At 36.3% G+C, this 18,163-nt stretch overlaps 1 protein-coding gene across 3 annotated transcripts in view; it reads left to right on the top strand.

The window, feature by feature from the left end:
- The window catches only part of LOC127162852 (mitogen-activated protein kinase kinase kinase kinase 4), a 74,421-nt gene extending 58,162 nt beyond the window's left edge, over window positions 1-16,259 (top strand). Inside the window, exons 20-31 of one of the 3 annotated variants that reach the window (XM_051105739.1) lie at window positions 5,692-5,864; window positions 5,960-6,077; window positions 6,380-6,613; window positions 8,325-8,442; window positions 8,689-8,841; window positions 8,948-9,091; window positions 9,194-9,328; window positions 9,425-9,525; window positions 11,685-11,834; window positions 11,976-12,135; window positions 12,954-13,093; window positions 15,850-16,259. In XM_051105739.1, the coding sequence (XP_050961696.1) occupies window positions 5,692-5,864; window positions 5,960-6,077; window positions 6,380-6,613; window positions 8,325-8,442; window positions 8,689-8,841; window positions 8,948-9,091; window positions 9,194-9,328; window positions 9,425-9,525; window positions 11,685-11,834; window positions 11,976-12,135; window positions 12,954-13,093; window positions 15,850-15,933 (1,710 nt within the window). In that variant the 3' untranslated portion in view covers window positions 15,934-16,259. Of the gene's footprint in view, window positions 1-5,691; window positions 5,865-5,959; window positions 6,078-6,379; window positions 6,614-8,324; window positions 8,443-8,688; window positions 8,842-8,947; window positions 9,092-9,193; window positions 9,329-9,424; window positions 9,526-11,684; window positions 11,835-11,975; window positions 12,136-12,953; window positions 13,094-15,849 lie in introns of those variants that run through there. The other 2 variants (XM_051105748.1, XM_051105755.1) reach the window with 2 other exon arrangements.
- Window positions 16,260-18,163: the final 1,904 nt, after the last annotated feature.

The raw sequence follows: 18,163 nt of genomic DNA, 5'->3' as shown, positions 1-18,163 counted from the left end.
TTTAAGCTGTTGGGTTAGGTGGCTTAGGTTTTATTGTTTTTGCGTTTTGCATTGACTTAATAATGTATAGCACTACTTAATTTAAAGTAATTTAAACTAAACTAATTAAACTAATTTAAAGAACTTTTTTGTCCAAAAAAATATATATTCTTGTGTCATCCACCACTTTGTGGCTTTTTTGAAAGTATCGGTTCAGGCACCGTTTTGGCACCGGTACCGTTTTAAAAGTATCGATTTGGCACCGGTATCGAAAAAACCCCAAACGATACCCAACCCTAATACCAATCACATTTGGCAATGTCAAGTTAGCCCCACTCATGAGCGTGCTATAACAGAAAACTTCTGTTTTGGGACCCAAAAACTTCTGTTTTGGGACTCAAACAAATCAACACATTTCTGCAATTTTCAGCCATTTCTTTAAGTGCACTGATATTATGTCAAATAAGAGATACACGTATTGTTTTTTGTGTATGAAAAAATAGTACTTTATCTTTTTATGTAGCTTTTCTTTAAATGGAAAAAAAATTGTTTTAGTGACTTGAACACAAAGCTACTATCTAGGTCAAACCATTAGCCTTACTGAAAGTTAGACTAACAAAGAATTAATTAACGTTACAATTACAATTAACACTAATTTACAAATAAATACATGATGAATTGTTTTGCAGTTGTTTTTTTAAAGATGGGCTTTAAAGGTGTAACGCCACAAAACGCATGCAAACTACAGTCAACACAAGCTAACCTTGAATGAAAGAAACTTAACATTTCTTAATGTGAGCTTAGTGAAAATTACTATGATGCTTAGTCCACAATATATTTAAGCTTCATGCAAGTCTTTCAGTTCAGGAGTTCAGTTCAGTGATAGAGAGCAAGATTTCAGAGTTTCTTTAAGTAGACTGTAAACAAGAAGCTAGATTGTTATATAGGCTAAGTTTAAAAGGTAAGAAGAAAAAATGTGAGGTGAGGTGATCTAAATGTGATTAGACTAATGTCTTATTACAGTTCTTACAGGTCCTATGGGGCTGGGGTTAAATGTTATTAGTACAGGTGCTGAGTGCTAGCAAACATTAGTAAAAGGAATTTCTAAAACACTTCTGTGTCACCAAATAAATATACTGTTTTACTTGACTATATATATAATATAAAATATATATTAAAATGTATATTTTGTGAATAAATCATGATGTGGGCTTATTTGGAACACATGCAGGCTTAAATGGTGCCAAACTACCATTAAGCCTGTGCCAGACTTTTGACTTTGGTCTGTGTACTTTTGTGTCCAATAATTTTTATAACCATGACAAGAAATTGACAAAAAAAAATGTTGTTGTATTTTTTTTCAATGCTATGCTGAAAACCAAAAATGAAACTAGAACCTTACACAAAGAATGCAACCTGAAAAAGTAAAATGCTTTTTGCATCTTTATCAAACTTTTGAAAAATGCACAAATGAATATAGAAAAATGTCCATTTTAACAAGTTTTCTTTGGCCAAATTAGAAGTAATGCTTCTCCTGCATGTTCAGTTGAGAACTGTATAGAGCTGTCTCTGGAACAATGCAGAGACTAATGCAGATATTATTTTAAAATAGACATCGCAAAATTCTAGGAACTTTATCTTCATGAAATTATATATTGGGGTGTTATTTTGTGATAATTTTGTGTGCTCTCTGGTTCACGGTATCAGAGGTCCATGCATGGTTGCTCAAAGCACGTAGCTATAGTAAATCGTGTTAGAGCCCTACAAACGGCTTTAATATATGGGGTAAATATATATAATATAGAAATGTATAAAATTATAGTCTCCGGACACAGGCAGGTCTTGTTTCACAAAAAAATCACTGAGGGTGCTTCTGAAATTAGTGAGGCTGCTCTAGCCTTAATATAGTGTAAGTGGACCCATTAAGCCCACCAAAATCTAAGTTTAAGTGTTTTTAATGTATACACTTACCCTACATCTGTTTTGCCATATTTTTGCCCTGTTCATTGATTGTGACAACCGCATATAAATGCGGCAATTATATGCGGATGTCACTCTTGAAACTTTGCAGCGTGTAAGCGGTCACTGGTCCTCTTAGCATCACAAGAAATTCTGAATTAATTTTAGCGAAGAAAGCAGTTCTGTTATAATCAATGAAGCTCTGCACTGCAGAATGAATCTCTTATTTACCTGAATATCTTATTTATCATGTCACACTGTGTTCATTATTAATTGGCTATTGATCGAACCTTTAAGTGCGAACCTTTGAAGCTCTCCAGAGTTCAAACACAAATGCACACTGGACCATATGGAAAATATTTTCGCCAGCATCCTATTTTTACAGCTTCAACAGACATTCTCTTGCTTTCATTTCGTTCTCTAGCACTCCCATAGAACCGACTCTGGATACAGTTCATTGCAAACAAATATGAAAGAGTATTTCATACATGTTTTAGGTATGAAAAATGATCAAGATCAAGATATCGAAGCCATGGGTTTTCATACTGTTAGCCATGTCATAGCATGATGGGGCGCTTATAGCATCTATATTTTATGATTTTTTTCATTAAATAAGAATTTTGAATAATGAAAATTAGTTTGTGTCTGCTCATTCTATTCATCAGTGTTTGAACCATTATAGAAGAAACTGCATTTTCCTTATTTCATTTCTGGGTTAAAAAACAAAAAACAAACTTTAAATTTTGGCAGGCTTAATGGGTACTCTTACACTACTGTCCCGATCTTGAAGCGCTTTTCATCAACTGTAAGCCATTCTGTTTGCCATGGGAGTTTTCAACAACTGGCTGAGCAAATCACAGACATAGAGCAACAACACCCAGACTCTGTTACAATCATTCTTGGTGACTTTAATAAAGCAAATCTCTCCCATTAACTGCCAAAATACATACAGTACATTACATGTCCAACCAGAGACTGTAATATACTGGACCACTGTTACCCCCCAGAAGAAAAAGAAAGCACCGGGCCCAGATGGCATTACACCAGCCTGTCAAAAATCCTGTGCTGACCAGCTGGCCTTCATCTTCACATAGATCTTCAACAGATCACAAGAGCTGTGCGAAATCCCTTCATGCTTCAAACGCTCCACCATCATCTCCATCCCAAAGAAACACACAACAGGACTAAATGACTATAAACATGTGGCTTTAACATCTGTGGTCATGAAGTCATTTGAAAGACTGGTACTGGCCCACTTGAAGGACATCACTGGACCCAATGCAGTTTGCTTACCAAGCAAATAGGTCTCTGTAAGCAGGTGGAGGTGGATGATCCAGTCAACATGAGACTGCATTGTATCCTACAACATCTGGGACTTATGTGAGGATCCTGTTTGTGGACTCAATCTTCAATACTATCATTCCAAACCAACTCCTGTCCAGATGAACTCAGCTCTCTGTGCCCACCTCCATCTGTCAGTGGATCACCAGCTTCCTGACTTGCACTAGCTGGTAAAGCTGGGAAAATTCTTATCCAGCACCCATATGATCGGCACTGGTGCCCCCCAGGAATGTTTTCTCTCCCCACTACTCTTTTCCAGCACTAACAGAATGAGAGTGACAAACAGGACACAGATAATAAAAAGAAAATAAGTTGATAAGTGGCTGCAGTAGAGATTGGTTCAGAATTTTGGGCACCCCCATCTCTCAGGACATGGAGTGGGAGTTCCACATAGACTCCATTGGCTAGAAGGCCCAGCAAAGGCTATGCTTCCTTCACCAGCTGAGGAAGTTAGACCTGCCACAGGAGATGCTGATACAATTCTACTCTGCAGTCACTGAATCCATCCTCTGCACTTCTATAACTGTTTGGTTCAGTTCAGCTACCAGCTACCTTCTGGCCTCAGAAGACTACAGTGCTGAGCGAATTACTGGTACAATCCTCCTCATTCTCTAAGAACTGCACTCATCTAGAGTGAGTAATTCAACATTGCCAACTGTGATTGGTATGCAATAAAAAATGCCAGGGAATTAACAAATCACTGGATTCTTTTCCTGCTATTGTTAATTGCACCGCTTGCCAACAGGCTTGACCTGTTGAAATGAGATTGTCTTCATCTCTCCAGGGGTGGTGCCGCTCTTCTCTCCCTTAGGTGGGTCGCAAAGCTTAAAAAATGGGTCGCCAGGATTGATTTGAGGAAATTGTATAGGTATGTAACAAAGTTCAAGATTCAAAAAGGAAGCTAGCGGGAACCGGCAAACTTTAATAAGTAAATAAACATAAACAACAAAACGAAAGTAGGTGGCAGCTGCCTCACGGCAGAGTCCAATGTGTATTTGTATTTGTGCTCAGTTTTTGAAGTTTTGAACATTGTAACTAATCACAGACATATCTGTTGATTTCTGGAATGCAAAATCAGAGGCGTTTCGTGTGTCAGAATCCAAGTTTAGTTCTGTGTGCAATGTGGCATATGTGCTACAAGTTTCAGGAATGACATCTGCATATAAATGGGGGATTCTCTCGAAATCTCTTTCTTTCTATATATATATATATACACTCTATATATCTATCTATCTATATATCTATCTATCTATATATATATATATATATATATATCTCGTGTATATATATATCTATCTATATATCTATCTATATATATATATATATATATATCTATATATATATATATATATATATATATATATATATATATATGTGTAATAGGTGGGTCATGTCAATTTAAAAAGGAAAAAAATAGGGTCGCTTTCAAAAAATATTGAAAACCACTGGTTCATCTGGCCCCCTGACTGAGTCTGGTTTTTCACAAGGTTTTCCTTTCACAGATGGAGTTTTGGTTCCTTGCTGCTGTCGCCTCTGGGTTGCTTAGTTGGGCACACTTAATTTCCAGCGATATCATCAGCTTGATTGCACAGATACTATTTGAACTAAACTGAACTGGATGATGACATCACTGAATTCAATGATGAACTGCCTTTAACTGAAAATTGAGTGTTTATTATTGTCCTTTTGCATTAATGACACTATTTTCCTATTTAATACTGTAAAGCTGCTTTGACACAATCTGTATTGTTAAAAGCGCTATATAAATAAATTGTATATAAATAATTGACTACAGAGCACCAGAACGGCCAGGCACATGAACACTTTGTTCCCTCATGCAATCCATCTCATCAATGGTTATTGATGAGTTGTATATTATGTATTTTTTTTATATATATACGTTTTTTTGTATTCTTTTTATTTGCAGTTTCTTGTCTTGTCACTGTCATTCTGTTTGTGCTGTGGAAGCTAATGTCACCAAAACAAATCCCTCATATGTAAACTCGTTCCGATTCTGAATGTTGAATAATGCAATTTAATTTTACTACACTTGGATCTTTTTGAATAGCTGTACATTTTCTCTTACAGTAAACACCACTTCTTATGAAAGTTGTTTTTTTTTTTTTTTTGGAAGTTTAATGAAGGCATATGTCAAGCTGTTGTGCGGAGACAGAGGTGTGTGTTTTTTTTTTTTGTTTGTTTTTTGTTTTTTTTTTGACTGTTACAGTGTTGCTTCTTTATGCCTTGTCAACATTCCTGAATTACAACCACCCTGCACTGTTATTGACCGGCTGAGTAATCTACAAATAATTATTGCTATAAATACAACTTTTCAGTGTAAAAGAGAGAGGAGCCAATTTAAGAGTGCTATTGACAAAGACTCTTACATGTAGACTTTTCCCACACTTCCAGGATCTCACCGCTCTGGCCAAGGAGCTGCGTGCAGTGGAAGATGTGCGACCTCATCATAAAGTGACGGATTACTCCTCATCGAGTGAAGATTTAGATTCAGATGTAGATGATGACATGGTGGAGCAGGAGCAGGGTGATGAATCCACTTCAGGGGCAGAGGACTCAAGGACATGGTATGTCACACAGTATTCCATTAATTAAAACACTACTCTGAAAACTATACAGGATATCACAAATCTTATTAGTATGAATTGTTTTTCCTCTCCAGCTCATCAAAGTTGAGTAATGGTGAAACGGAGTCAGTGAAAACCATGCTTGTTCATGATGAATCAGAGAGTGATCCAGCTACCCCACCTAGCAAAGATGTAACTTTAATCGTTAGACAGGTATTGTAACTATTTATTTTCTCAATTCAACTCAATTTCATATTATCCTATCATATCATATCACATATTTTGTCGTTGTGTTTTCCCATCCTTTCTGTTCGGATTTTTTATTTTTGGTTATGTTTTGTTTAAAAAAGGTGTACTATTTAGAGCAGGGTAAGATGAGATATAAACAAGCCAAATACAGTGTTCAAACTGATGACTTATGCAGAATATGGCTTTCCTTCCCTCAGACCCCCTCGTCCCTCGTTTTCGTTTTTTTAGTTGAGTTCAGACTGAACTGTCCCTGTTCTTGGTTCCAGAGCATAGCTGAGAGAAAGCAGTTGCGTCCCATTCCTGGACCCACTCTGGGTCCAGCTTTGAGCCCTTCACACAGTGAGAGCCACCAGGAGGGAAACTGCTATGCAGGCCGCATTCACCTGCTGCCTGATCTCATCCAACAGAGCCATCACTCCCCTTCATCCTCCCCCTCATCCAGTCATCCCAGCCCATCCATGTCCCCCCAGATTGCCATGGACATGATGATAGTCAGTGAGGTATGTCCCCTGGCCTCAGCACTGAATTCTGCTGCTGTCTTCCTGTGGGCTTTACTAATCTGACTGCTTCTAACAAAACCATTATTTTTGAGGTCTTGGTAGCATGTAAAAGCCTCTTCCCACCAAACGCCAAGAAATCACAAGCAAATGGTCTATTCATAGCAAGAATTAAATAAATATCTGCCAGACTGAAAGAACAACTTTTTATACAGTAGGTGTTGCAGTACACAACAGACCTTTCATCTGTGCATGTCAGATTTTAGCAATTTTTTAAGCTTATTTCAGGTCATAAGCCTCATTTGGTAATCAGAGGGATCCAATGGAAGGCAGCGCAAAGACTGCACAGTGTCTTGTTATCTTCTGAGCAATCTTTATCATTTGGTTGAGTAAACCTGTGTTTGTCTCTCCTGTTATTTACCTACTACATGTGCAAATTGGTGGGCTGGTCTAAAGAGGCGTTCATGATCTTCTGCAGAGGCAGTCTTTTGTAGCACTATGGTGTCGTAATATGACAAATTCTAAAATTTGGTTTCAATATAAGCTGTTTTTGGACAAACAAGAAAGTTCTGAAACAGGCAGTTTTTATAGTACAATGACATTTTATTTGTTGAAAGTTTAGCAAGAAAATTTTGATTTCTCAATTCATGACACCTTCAAAAAATGTGTTAGAAACATGCTCGCAGCATTGTTAACACAAGCTAGAAACATGCTACAAGCATGCTAAAACATGTTGTAAAGGTGTTTTCAACCTTTTAGGACATGCTCCAACCCCCCCAACGCTTATCAAATTTAACTCAAAAAGTCTGTCATCATACACTGCAATTAAACAGAGTAGTTTTTATAAATGTTAACTTCTTCGTTCCCTGAACGTCACCATTCCATAGAATATAAGCCCTGCAGTACCTCAAACTTCTAGAGAAGTATTATATAACATTATATAGTATGTAAAAAGTTATTTTCTCATAAATCGAGATAATCTAAAAGTCTTACCTAGTATGTTTTAAGGACACAAACAACTAATAAATGCTTGTGGGTCTGAATAGTGCCCATATTCAAGTTCTTAACTGTTGTCAATTTTTTTTTTTTTTTTTACTTTATTTCATCTGACTAACTTTATATTAGGTGGCCTTAACTACTATGTACTTGCATCAAAAAATAAGTACAGTACAATGTACTAATTGTATTCATATTGTATTGCAAAACACTTGCTACTATTGAGGTGGGATACGGGTAGGGTTAGGGACAGGGTTGGTGGTATGGGTGGGTTAAAGTGTAAGGGACGGGTCAACAGTGTAACTATAAATTTAATTACAGAAATTAATTACAGATGTAATTACATGCAGGCATTTTTGTAAACAAAGGTACAGTGTAAAAACATGTATGTACACAGTAAGTGCATGCAATAAGTTGTTAAGGCCACCTTGTATAGTGGGACCATTTCATCTGTAACCTTCTAACTTTTATGCCATCTGTACTTCCCTTTTAGTTACCAGTGTATCATGTTCAGTTTTGAATTGACATAACTTAAACCAGTTACATTTTAATTTCTTGCAAGTTTAGATTTTAGGGACCTTAAGTTAATCATTTAGAGACTAGATTTTAGCTTATTTTATAAGTAGCCAGTTTCATCGTGTTAAATGAGAGTCTCAAACACATCAACTTTTTTTGTTCTATCCTGTTTCTTGTCTCATTTGTGGCCTATTTATTCCAGACACAGTCTGCCAGCAGCACACTGCAAAAACACAAGTCGTCTTCTTCTTTTACCCCATTTATCGACCCACGTCTTCTACAGATTTCCCCTTCCAGTGGCAGTTCCCTCAACAATTTGGGTAAGTCATTCTCAAGTCATGGGCAAGTATTTCTTCAAGATCTGAGACTTTTTATGTGATGATATATATTGTGGCAACAATCTAAAGTGTTTGTCGATAGTTTTGCTGTATTGAATATATATTTTTCTTGAAGTACATTTAAATTCTTAATACATTTCAATATGTGAAATGCGTTTAAATTTTTAATAAATGTATATTATAGCCAAATATTTTAAAAAACTAGCTGATTGTATGTTTTCTCAACAGGCTTTAGTAATGACGGACGTCTGCAGGACCCATCCCGCAAGGGCTCTGTGGTGAATGTAAACCCAGTAAACACTCGCCCACAGAGTGACACACCTGAAATCCGCAAATACAAAAAGAGATTCAACTCTGAGATTCTGTGTGCTGCACTTTGGGGTATGTAGTACACAATAATAGCCCACTGGAACTGAGACATGTGGATACAGAAAATAGACACCCTATTGTTTATTTTTCATTACTCTTTCTTTATTTCCCTATGTAGGAGTAAACCTGTTGGTAGGAACTGAAAGTGGCCTCATGCTTCTTGATCGCAGTGGGCAGGGGAAAGTTTATCCACTTATTAACAGACGCCGTTTTCAACAAATGGATGTTCTTGAAGGCCTTAATATTCTAGTGACAATATCAGGTTAGAAAATATATGACAGACTTGTCAAAGCATGTTTAAATTCTTGTCCATTTTTTGTGTGAATATTTGCAATTTCTGTTGATAATCGTAACCCTTACACAGGAAAGAAGAACAAACTGCGAGTTTATTATCTCTCATGGCTGAGGAACAAGATTCTGCATAATGACCCTGAGGTGGAAAAGAAACAGGGTTGGACTACAGTGGGGGAGCTGGAAGGATGTGTGCACTACAAAGTTGGTAAGTTTCCAACTGCCACGCATGGTTAGTGCAACAGGAATCTGTAGGATACAATCATATAATCATAACACATCAACTTTTTTTGTCACTTTCTAGTTAAATATGAAAGAATCAAGTTCTTGGTTATTGCCTTGAAAAATTTAGTGGAAGTGTATGCTTGGGCACCAAAGCCATACCACAAGTTTATGGCCTTTAAGGTGAGTGCAGTACCCAACATATTCACCATTTTCCCACCTAACTCACTTTTAATGGGGAGAGCAGAATAATTTGAGCCTGTGGGGAAGTTGAGCCACCCCTTGTTTCTAGACAACCTTAAACAAAATTGGTGATATGATCACACATATTTGAAGAGTTATACATTTTACTCACCCTTTTGCTGTTCAAAGTGTTTTTTTGTTTGTTTTTTTTAATGTTCAAGGACTCATGCTTCTTGTGTCTGAACAATTACAGACAAATATGAAAGAAAAATCACATATCTTTGTGCTTTAGGAGGTTATTCACTTTAGGCTTTATTTGAGGTTATACTGTTAGCATGATGTTAGCTCTAAACTGCTGAATGATACAAGTTTGCTAAAATGGTAGGAGTGAGGTAATTTGAGCCGAAAGTTCTAGGATAAGTTGAGCCAGTGGCTTACCCCTTCTTATGAGTATGAAGTATTATTTTACTGTAATTCTACATTATATTTCATTCATTTTAGACCAAACATTTTTGATTTTGTTCTTTGTATTGAACTTGGTTTTGTTGTATAAATGTTAAATAAGCCTTGTTTATGAAAATAAAATCCTCCAATTGGAGGATATCACACGTTTGATATTTTCAGCTGGTTTTAGAACGCATATACTTTTCATTTGTTAAGCGTCTCCTAGCAACAAGGTGCACGTTTCTGCATAATGTTTGCACAACTTTGAAAATCTGGTAGTGTATGATGGCCTTCCTTTGTCATTATTTACAAAGTCGGTAAGTGTATGATGCCTAGTGTTTTAAAAATCGTGTCGTGTAGTGTATTCCAGGCTCAACCCAGTGTCTTGAGCCACAGGCGGAGGAAAAACCTTGATTTGATGGCCAGTCCATCACAAAGCTCACGCATAGATTTTAAGTAATTTTTTATTACATTTCTTTTCTTTTGATATAGCATGAGGTGAAAATGTTCAGTTTTACTTTAACTCCATGTGGCTCAACTTACTATTAATTATTTCCAAGGATGCACCACATCCTGAAATGTGGTGTACGTATGTAAGTTGTACCCATTACTTTCATGTCAAATGTTTTCACAGTCAAATGTAATTTGTGCAATATTTCAAACCTTTAACCCACGGGAGAAATCAACCCACTGCAACAGTTTAAAAGCAGCCCATTTCCATTTAAAAAAAAAAAAAAAATGCGGTTTTGGCAACCCTAAATCCAACACGAGCAGCATCCAAAGTGATTTAAATACCCCGCATATTGATAAAAACTCCCTGATACACAAAAATTCTATTCAATATTACAATGTTTGTGGGAGCGTGATTAAGAAAACAGTCCTACGCAAGGCTTTAATACCAAAACGCACAAAATGAATGGCGAATGTGGAAAGCAAAACAAAATCACGGTCATTTTGGGCAATTTCAAAATTTTAATTTTTTTTTTTTTAGGTCCAAAAAGAGGACGTATGGTCACCCTATTTAAACACACTAAGTAAAACTGGCTCAACTCACCCCACTCTCCCCTACTTACCTTCAAGCTAAAGGAGCTGGATGCAAAGTTTGGGAATTTCAGTCCACAAATTTGACTTATGATGCAGATAATTGACAGTGTTCGTTCATTTATAGCAGAAAAGAGCTGGTCCCCTAACTGAGCATGTTTTGTCTTGAGGTTTTTCTCCATTTCTGTCAACTGATAGAGTTTGTAGAAAAACACTTAATATTCAGTAGTACACCACTGACACGGTTGAAGACAAAACCTTAACTGAATTGTTATAAATAATGACACTATTATCTTATAGCAGAATTTGTTCATAATTGATGAATTTTGCAACATTGACAGTTATGAACTGAACTGAATCAACATTGAACTGAATTTAGCTGCATAACAGCATTATTGTCTTTTTTTTAGAACCGCTTTGCAACTGAATTGAATTTGCTTTTATAACAACATAACATTGTATAACAACAACCATTGACACTGCTGTCATTTCAGTTGAAGAATATGTATTTCTGTGAAGCTGCTTTCAACAAACAATCTGTATTCTATAAAGCACTATAGAAATATAGATGACTTGACATTGAATGGCAGGTTGTAGGGAAACAAATGAAGTTTTTGAAAATCAGAGTGGTGGTTGTGTCTCTTAATGACATTACATGACATCTTGTTTCATAGTCATTTGGAGACCTGGTCCACAAGCCTCTCTTAGTTGATCTCACCGTGGAAGAGGGTCAAAGATTAAAGGTTATCTATGGCTCCTGCTCTGGTTTTCATGCTGTAGATGTGGATTCAGGGGCAGTTTATGACATCTACCTTCCCACACATGTAAGCTCTTTTAGGACTTTGACTGCTGAATAAAATTTGGCCATTTTAACATTGTGATCTTTACTGTTTGAAATTACTGTTTGAAGGACCAATCATGCTTTCTACAAATAATCAAATACTTTGCACTTTTCTTTTTCACAGATTCAAACGAGTATCCAGACCCATGCCATCATCATCCTCCCAAATTCAGAAGGCATTGAGCTGTTGGTATGCTATGAGGATGAAGGCGTGTATGTAAACACTTATGGAAGGATCACCAAAGATGTGGTGCTGCAGTGGGGTGAGATGCCCACTTCTGTGGGTAAGTTGAATTTTTGTGGAGGGTTTATATTCTACTTCAAATTACAGAATACATGCTTTTTTTTCCCTAGTGGAAAACAAGAGTCCTGTGTGTGTGTGTGTGTGTGTGTGTGTGTGTGTGTGTGTGATTGTTTTAACTATACTTGTCATGATTAAATGTCCTCACTTGTATTGTGACATAAGTAATTTGCTTCACTACTTTGTACACCAAAGTACACTTAAAATCATATTTTATCCACTTCTTTAGTTAACTAATGGAGACTTACTCCATCTGAAACACTGAATCAATGAGTTGTGACAGACACCTGTTCTGTTCACAGTTTCTGGCATTTGTGACAGTATACAGATACCTGTTCTGTTCACAATTTCTGACATAATTGGCTGTCAACAGGACAAATTAAGGTTTTCTTTGGTCCTGTTTAAACAGCTTGTTTACTTCTCTGTACAGCCTTCAGAAGGATCCCAGCATCAGGAACAAGTGGATGGTTTATTTTTAATAGTTGCCAGGTGGACCACAGCTCACCACAATGTGTGTTTGTGTGTCAAAAAACTTACTGGCCCTCACTAGCTTATAAATCAGCCGAAAGATGTTTTTTATTTAAATTTAGTGTTCTGCACATGAATCTGTGTTGGGAAAGTAGGGGCTGGGTTAGGTGATAGAAAATATCATTAACCTGATAGAAAATATAATAGAAATCTATGCAATGTCCTCACTAAGATAGCGAAAGAAACATCTGGCGTGTGTGTATTTCCTTTTTCTGATTTTGATTGTCAGGAGTATATCAGTTAATTGAACTCTTCTGCATCATTTTTTTGTAGCTTACATCAGATCAAACCAGATCATGGGCTGGGGGGAGAAAGCTATTGAGATCCGTTCTGTGGAGACTGGTCACCTGGATGGTGTGTTCATGCACAAGAGGGCACAACGGTTGAAGTTTCTCTGTGAAAGAAATGACAAGGTTGGACATCCACACAGAATTTGGAAAAAAAAAAGAAAAAAAAAGGGCATTCTCTTTGACATTTTTTTTTATGCCATTCCAAACCTGTATGACTGTCTGTTTACATGCAGAAAGATAAGAATATCTTATCTGGCAGAAAAAGGTTATTTGTACCTCAGCCTTTTTATACTAGAGATCATTTTTAGCCAAACTGTAATGCTTCACTTAGACAGATGTCATCTTTGGCCATTAAAAAAAACATCAGTTTAGCTAGTATTTGAAAGAAACAGTGCTGCTGGCTGAAATGATCATCTGTCATGTAATTGGCTGATTTTAGTAATTTAAGTAATGTTATTGAGTAGGTGTTCTATATTCTACAGGTGTTTTGTGCACCCCAAAGTAAGTGCATAAAAGATGCCATATCACCAAAGGTGTTTATTTTTTTTTATTTTTTTTTAAGTACTAAGTAATATACTGCTCAAAAAAATTGTCACAGTACCACCATTACACCAAGTCAAATAAACTTCAGGTATATTAGTCTATCCAGTTAAAAAGAGTAAGTGATTGTGTGTCAGTTACCTGCTTTGGTGCAAATCAAAGGCAACAGCAAGACAACCGCTAAAAAGGTAATGGTCTGGCAGGTAGTGGCTAAACACAATTGCTTTCTCTCTATTCTTTGTTACAGATTTGTCTTTAGTCTTTTGTTTTGTTAGGGTCAGTACTTGCATGAGGCAGTAACTGCAACCTAGTTAGGTTGCACAGGTAGTCCAACTTCCTCCAGGAGGATGTGTCGTCGCAAGAAGGTTTGTTGCGTCTCCCAGCACAGTTTCAAGAGCATGAAGGGGCCACCGGGCCTGGCCTAATGTGACCAGAGTGTGTAGGCAGTTTCTTCATGAGAATGGCACTGATGCCATTGACTGGCCCTCACATTCCCCAAATCTGAATCTAATTAAGAACCCTGGGGATGTTACATATCAGAGCATCCAAAGTCGCCAAGCAGCACCAGAGACTGTCCAGGAGCGAACTGATGCTCTGATCTAGTTCTGACATTTATGAGTGGCTTTGTTAAATTCATGCAAGTTTGATCAGCCTGTAACTTAAATTTTTTGCTTTTGATTTTTGGTGTGATTTTGAAACAGCCCTCAGTGGGTTGATGATTTTGGTGTCCACTGACCAGTGTCCCATCATTTTGTTCTCATCGAATTACACATTTTGTTCATCAAGATCTATTGTGTGATTTGAGTGTTCCCTTCATTTTTTTGAGCAGTGAATTAACAACATGTACTTACTCATAGGCGGATTAACCTTTTTTTATTTTTCTTTTTTTTTTCTCCCGCGTGAATTAGTGGATTCGCGATCTATCGCTAGATTCACACAAACTGCGTGAACCCGTGCGCTTTCGTTTCAACGCCTATATATTACTCAGTCAGATTCTAGGAGCATGCTGTGCGGTGCATCGCGCAACTCCCGTCACTTCAACTGAAATTAAAATGCTTCACTTATCTATGTGTGAATTCGCTGCAGAGCGTCAGCCTTGCGCTTTCACGTTGTACTTTGCAGTTGTTGGCAATCAAGAAAGGGGCAAAGTGTAAAAAAGTGAGTATGTAAGTTTTATTTTCAGTTCAAATCCTCATAAAACTATGTAGCTATACAGTGTTTAACAAACTTATTAGACCACCCGTCAAAAACATGTTTAAAACTTAAAATTGTATTGTCATTTCTAACAAATAATAAACAACTAAATTGTTTATTCACACACAACCAAAAAACTAATAAACCAAATAAATAAATATTTTATTTTTATTTTGTATGCCTCATTTTGCCTTGATAAAAGTTTGCATTCTTGCTGACATTATGATGCACTTTTTCCACAGTCTCTGTTGATATTGACATTCATATAGTTTCTAGTTGCTCCCAAAGACTGACTTTTGCTTAAGTTTTTGTGCAATCTGTCTTTGAATCCATTTAATCCCAACAATAATTATATTTTAGCATTAGAAACACTACTTTGACTAAAGATCTTACACATACTGGTGGATTAACCATTACAGAAACATTAAAAATGATTTTGGTAATAATCACCAGTACTTAGTGTAGGGCAGCTGGATGTGGCACAAACCGTACATTGGGTGGTGGTCCAATAAATTTGTTAAGTGCAGTCAGGGATGGGCAGTATTTCAAAAACATGTTTTTGAAATACAAAATACTATTTTGTATTTTGTAATTAAATACAATTAATCTTAGTATTTTTGAATTTTCAAAATATAAAATATTTTTTTGCCAATAAACCTCTTTATTAGACTGCTGATTTCTTGTATATCAACAAGTATATAAAATACTAAATACAGGGGGGGCACTTTAGGTGTCGTTGCCCAGGGGCACCAAAGAGTCTTAATCTGCCACTGTACTTACTGTAGGGTTAAGGTTCGGATTAGGAATTGGTTTAGGGTTAGTTGCATGTAATTATGCATAATTAACTATTATTAATATAGTAAGTACATTTAATGTGGAACGAACCATAAACTAAAGTGTTTTTGTCCTTTGTTTTTTTTTTTTTTTAGTATGCAGTTAAAACAAATATAGATCCCATTGACTTAGTTTGTATACACACTGAGACATTTTTCCTGTCCTCTATTGTGAAGAAGAAATGCATACAGGTTTGGAGTGAGGGCTGAGTTAATGGTGACACATTTTTTGAGGAGGGCAACAAACCCTTTGTTGCTTGTAAATTATATGGCCATGTCATCTTAACATCTGCTGTCACTTGGTTTCTTTAGGTGTTCTTCGCCTCTGTGCGGTCTGGAGGGGTGAGCCAAGTTTATTTCATGACTCTCGGACGGAGCAACCTACTCAACTGGTGATGAGGATGCTTTCCTCTCATGAATCTACCAACTGACTTTCTCTCAGAATCCTGTGGACCCAGCATGACAAATATTAACCTTAAAATGAATTTCTATTCAAGGGTCTTGTGCTGTCCTAAACACTGGCACCATTGTGGAGAAAACTTTTGGGTACACAAACAAAATAAATTTTTAAAGGGAGTAGAAGTTTATGAGAAAAAGTGCTATGTCATCTGTTACGTTCACAGCTCTACTTTTGGTGATCTGCTGTATCTCTAGGGTTTTTGTTTGTTTGATTGTTTGTTTGTCTGTTTTTTTTTTTTTTGTTTGTTTTTTTTTTGGTGGTTGAATCCCACAACTTTGAACATTTATTATTCAGGGCTTTGTTTGTTCAGTCTTTGTTATATCAAGGAATTCAAGGGCTGAGAATTAATACTCTAATGTGTGAAAGTGTATTTCCATGAACTGGTCATCTGTGATATTTCTTTGTTGTCATTTTTTTTTCTTTCTGTGGAATTGTCTATTACCCAAAGACCTGGGTCACACAGTATCATTGTAATAGTGCCGTTAAAATAGGGATGCAGTTTCCTTTCTTTTTCTTTCTTTTTTTTTTCTTTAATAATATCAACTATACGTGAGTGTCCTTGTTATTTTATAGGTATTGCACTTGATAAATAAATTCCAAAGTATATTCCCACTGATTTGCAGAATGAATGGTTTAATTGAAAGAACATTTACAGACACTTAGGAGACACTTAAGGAGAAGTCCACTTCCAGAACAAAAACTGACAGATAATGTACTCACCCCTTGTCATTCAAGATGTTCATGTCTTTCTTTCTGCAGCCATAAATAAATGTTTTTTTTTTTGAGGGAAACATTTCAGGATTTTTTTCCATATATTGGACTGGTATGGTATCTTGGATGACAAGGGGTTGAGTACATTATCTGTAATTTTTTTGTTCTGGAAGTGGACTTCTTTAAATGTTCAACATTTTACTCTTACTCTCTTAACCATTCCCTGAATGAATTAATTTTTATATATTGTCCACTGACTTTAGAGTCATAAAAGTTTGGGTCTTATTAAAGTAAGACCTGTCTAAGGTGTGCCTAACCAATCTCTGATGCTTCTTTTTGAAATCACAGTTACCTAAGTTTGACTCTACATAGTTCCTATGACATTTAAAAAATAATTCATATTAATTAATATTATTAATTATTTTGCATGTCAGACACAAAATTCTAACTTGCGACATTTATTAAGTGAACTTTCAATATAAGGCTTGGAATTATCCCTCTATTTTTTAAAGGAAAAGTAAATAGTTGGAGTGAAAAAGAGACTATAGGTGAAACCATGGACATAAGGTGGCCTTTTGCTGCCCTTTTGATACCAGAGGAGCTGCTGGACAAAAAGGATTTGGTACTTTATCCTCCTGTCAAAGCTGTAACTGTTCTCAGCTGGTGAAGCTCCAGCCATCTGATCACATTTTTTCTTGTTCTGTACCTCATTGGTTTGTTTGTTAGACTGATACTGCTTTAATTGCACTTTAATTGCTGACTGTATTTTTGTGTGGCTTACAGTCAATATGGACAAACAGATAAAACACATTCAGACTGTTATGGATTGTTTACAGGCAAAAATATAGAGGATCTATTCACAAGTATATATTGATAAAATACAGCACAGAGTGCCAACCTAATTAAGACAAGATAGGACAAATATCATATATAATGAAACTGAGGGCTGTGTATACACACAGACTAAGACAAAGGTGAACATAATCAGCTACTATAGAAACAAAAGAGAACATACTTGGAAACCAAGGACACAGAAACAATGGAACAAAACAAAAAAAAATAAAATGAAATTTGACCTTTGGCACTGTTTTTTTTTTTTTTAACTCTGAAACACTGATGATTGGTCGGTACAGTGATAGTTGATTCCAAGCCCTCTAAATCTAACTGCATCCAAGTGCCCACTTTAAAATGTTTTTTGTAGGGCAGTGTTAATTGGCCTTAAAAGCATTTTCTCTCTCTCTCTCTCTCTTTTGTAAAATCACATTTGATCCTCAGATAAAATAATATCTCTTCCAGTGCTGTGCAACTATTTATTGAACTAAAACTAAGTGCAGTTTTTAATTAGCATTCAAGAGTAGAATTACATCAAAGAGCTGTCTTAGAAATGTAAAATATAGTCCATAGCCTCCAGCAGGCCTCTCTAGCTTCTGAAGCAGACACCTGTTTACTTATGTC

Source organism: Labeo rohita, chromosome 1, assembly GCF_022985175.1.
Source record: "Labeo rohita strain BAU-BD-2019 chromosome 1, IGBB_LRoh.1.0, whole genome shotgun sequence".
Lineage (NCBI taxonomy): Eukaryota > Metazoa > Chordata > Actinopteri > Cypriniformes > Cyprinidae > Labeo > Labeo rohita.
The sequence above is the reverse complement of the archived record's forward strand: the minus strand, read 5'-3'. Positions and strand labels throughout refer to the sequence as shown.